The sequence below is a fragment of the Cyprinodon variegatus genome, unplaced genomic scaffold, assembly GCF_000732505.1.
Source record: "Cyprinodon variegatus isolate N-32 unplaced genomic scaffold, C_variegatus-1.0 Scaffold1268, whole genome shotgun sequence".
NCBI classification, from domain to species: Eukaryota; Metazoa; Chordata; class Actinopteri; order Cyprinodontiformes; family Cyprinodontidae; genus Cyprinodon; species Cyprinodon variegatus.
The window spans coordinates 79,133-81,304 of record NW_015151721.1 but is presented as its reverse complement, the minus strand read 5'-3'; the positions used below and the strand labels follow the sequence as shown (position 1 = coordinate 81,304).

At 43.3% G+C, this 2,172-nt stretch overlaps 1 protein-coding gene across 2 annotated transcripts in view; it reads right to left on the bottom strand.

Annotated features, from left to right (window-relative positions):
* rgs9 (regulator of G-protein signaling 9) overlaps window positions 1-2,172 on the bottom strand; it is a 31,452-nt gene that overhangs the window by 9,282 nt on the left and 19,998 nt on the right. For both annotated transcript variants that reach the window (XM_015401859.1, XM_015401860.1), the window contains exons 10-11: window positions 2,031-2,060; window positions 1,876-1,937 (exon numbers count right to left, since the gene is read on the bottom strand). In XM_015401859.1, coding sequence (XP_015257345.1) covers window positions 1,876-1,937; window positions 2,031-2,060 — 92 coding nt within the window. The remainder of the gene's footprint in view (window positions 1-1,875; window positions 1,938-2,030; window positions 2,061-2,172) is intronic.

Genomic DNA, 2,172 nt, shown 5'->3' with positions numbered 1-2,172 from the left:
TAACAAACCAAGGAACGAACGAACCAAGGCATGAACAAACAAACAAAGGAAGGAGCGAACAAATCAAGGAACAAATTCATTAACCAATAAAAGAACGAACAAAGGAAGCAAGGAAGGAACAAAGAAACAAATGAACGAACATGAGCCTAAGGAGATTTAAAACGCACCAAATGCACCAAGATACTTAAGGCAGGAACTCTCCTGACCTGAAGGGGACGGGCAACCCTTTTTCAGGTCAAGAACTTTTTACTCAGACTGGAAGAGCAGATCTCCAGCCAGCTGCTACCCAATCGGCTGTAACCCCTCCGAGCCTCTTGGCGGAGGTGTTCCAGACATGTTTAATCTGGAGGAGGCAAAGGCTCAGGACATACTGAAAGGACCATGTCCCTGAGGTAGCTCCGGACTGCCTCGGGGTTCCCGCAGCAGAGCTGGAGCAGGTGTCTGCAGAGAGGGAGGTCTGGGAGTTTCTCCTGAGACTGCGACCCAGTCCAGATTACAACGAATACAAGATTTAAGACAAGTTAAACTATGTTTTATGTTTATTTCGATTAAGCTGAAATTGCTTAGAAGGACCAATCAGTTTCCTCCTCGAATGTATTCTGGATTGGTGCACCCCCTTCCCCACCTGTTGCTGTGTAGAGTCAATCAGTATGAGAGTTCAATGATTGCAGGAATAAAATGTTTTATTTTAAGGTTACAATGCAGTCACTGTGGTGTATCGGCATAAACTAGGCCTATTAATGAATGCTGTACGCTTTAGAAGCCTCTTACAGACTCTGCAGCTGTTATCGTTTCAAGACCTCCCAAATGGAGGATCTTCAAGGACATAGTGGAACCTCCTGTTCTCAAAGAACGAACCCGCTTTGGAACCACTGGCAACAGTCAGCATAGCGAAGACACATGTCCCTGCTAGCAAGGGAGGACTCTTCAGACTGAGATTCTCAATTCAGAAGAAAATGAGTATAGACTTGTGTCCTTGCTAACTATGTTCTTGAGAAGAACCCAGGAAAGTCTGCACTCTGGGAGAACGGGAGCACACAGAATAAATCTGGGTCAATTGGAACAGAAGCGTACTGATGACATCACCAAAGCTAGTCTGAGCTGCATTTCACCTCCTGCTATTAATAGTCTCTAGATAATAAATTATGACATTTCTTCATTTATTGGGGGGAAATAATTAAGACACTCAGCTAAACACAAATCAAATGATAATCTCAAAAAAAAAATCTAGGAATCTCAATGATTGATTTTTAAACTATTTATTTTTTATGGTTCAGCTGCAAAGAAGCATTTGACCACCAGGTTATCCTAGCTGTGTGCTTCGGCTCAATGTCATGCTGGAAGACCCAGCCTCCACCCATCTTCAATGCTCTAATCATCATGCACCCTCAAAGCATGATGTTACCACCCCCATGCTTCACAGTAGGGATGACGTTCTTGGGATGGTTCTCATCATTCTTCTTCCTCTAAACACAGTTAATGGAATTATGACCAAAAAGCTCTACTTTGGTCTCATCTGACCACATGACTTTCTCCCATGATTCCTCTGGATCATCCAGATGGTCAATGGCAAACTGAAGACGGGCCTTGAAATGTGCTGGTTTAAGGAGGGGAACCTTTTGTGCCATGAATGATTTCCAGCCATGATGTCTTTGTGTGTTACCAACAGTAACCATGGAAACGGTGGTCCTCTGCACTGTCGCTACAATCAATCTGACTGTATGATCGGGTGAATTGTTAAGTGCCTTGAGATGACTTGTGTTTTGAATTGGTGCTATAGAAATAAACTAATCTGAATTGAAGAGAGTTAACTAAATGGGACTTCACTGTTCCAGGTATCAGAGTGCAGGTGATATAACTCTAAGGCTGTCTTACGCGCCAATGGACACAGATGACTTCACTCTGGGCCTCATGATGGATTGCTGGGTGAAGATCATCTACAGCAGGGGAGGCGAAGCAAAAGAAAGGACCATGTTTAGCTGATCCATAAAGCATGAGGCAAAAGTTGTAAAAGTGAAAACCAAACTTACGATTCTCTCGTAGTCGTCCGGTGTTTGTGTCTGAGGATAAAAATGGGTACAAGACATTTAAAGGAATAGTACACCCAAAACATGATTAGCCTTCATTTTCTACTCACCCCCATGCTGAACAACACTCTGGAGTACTTTTTTG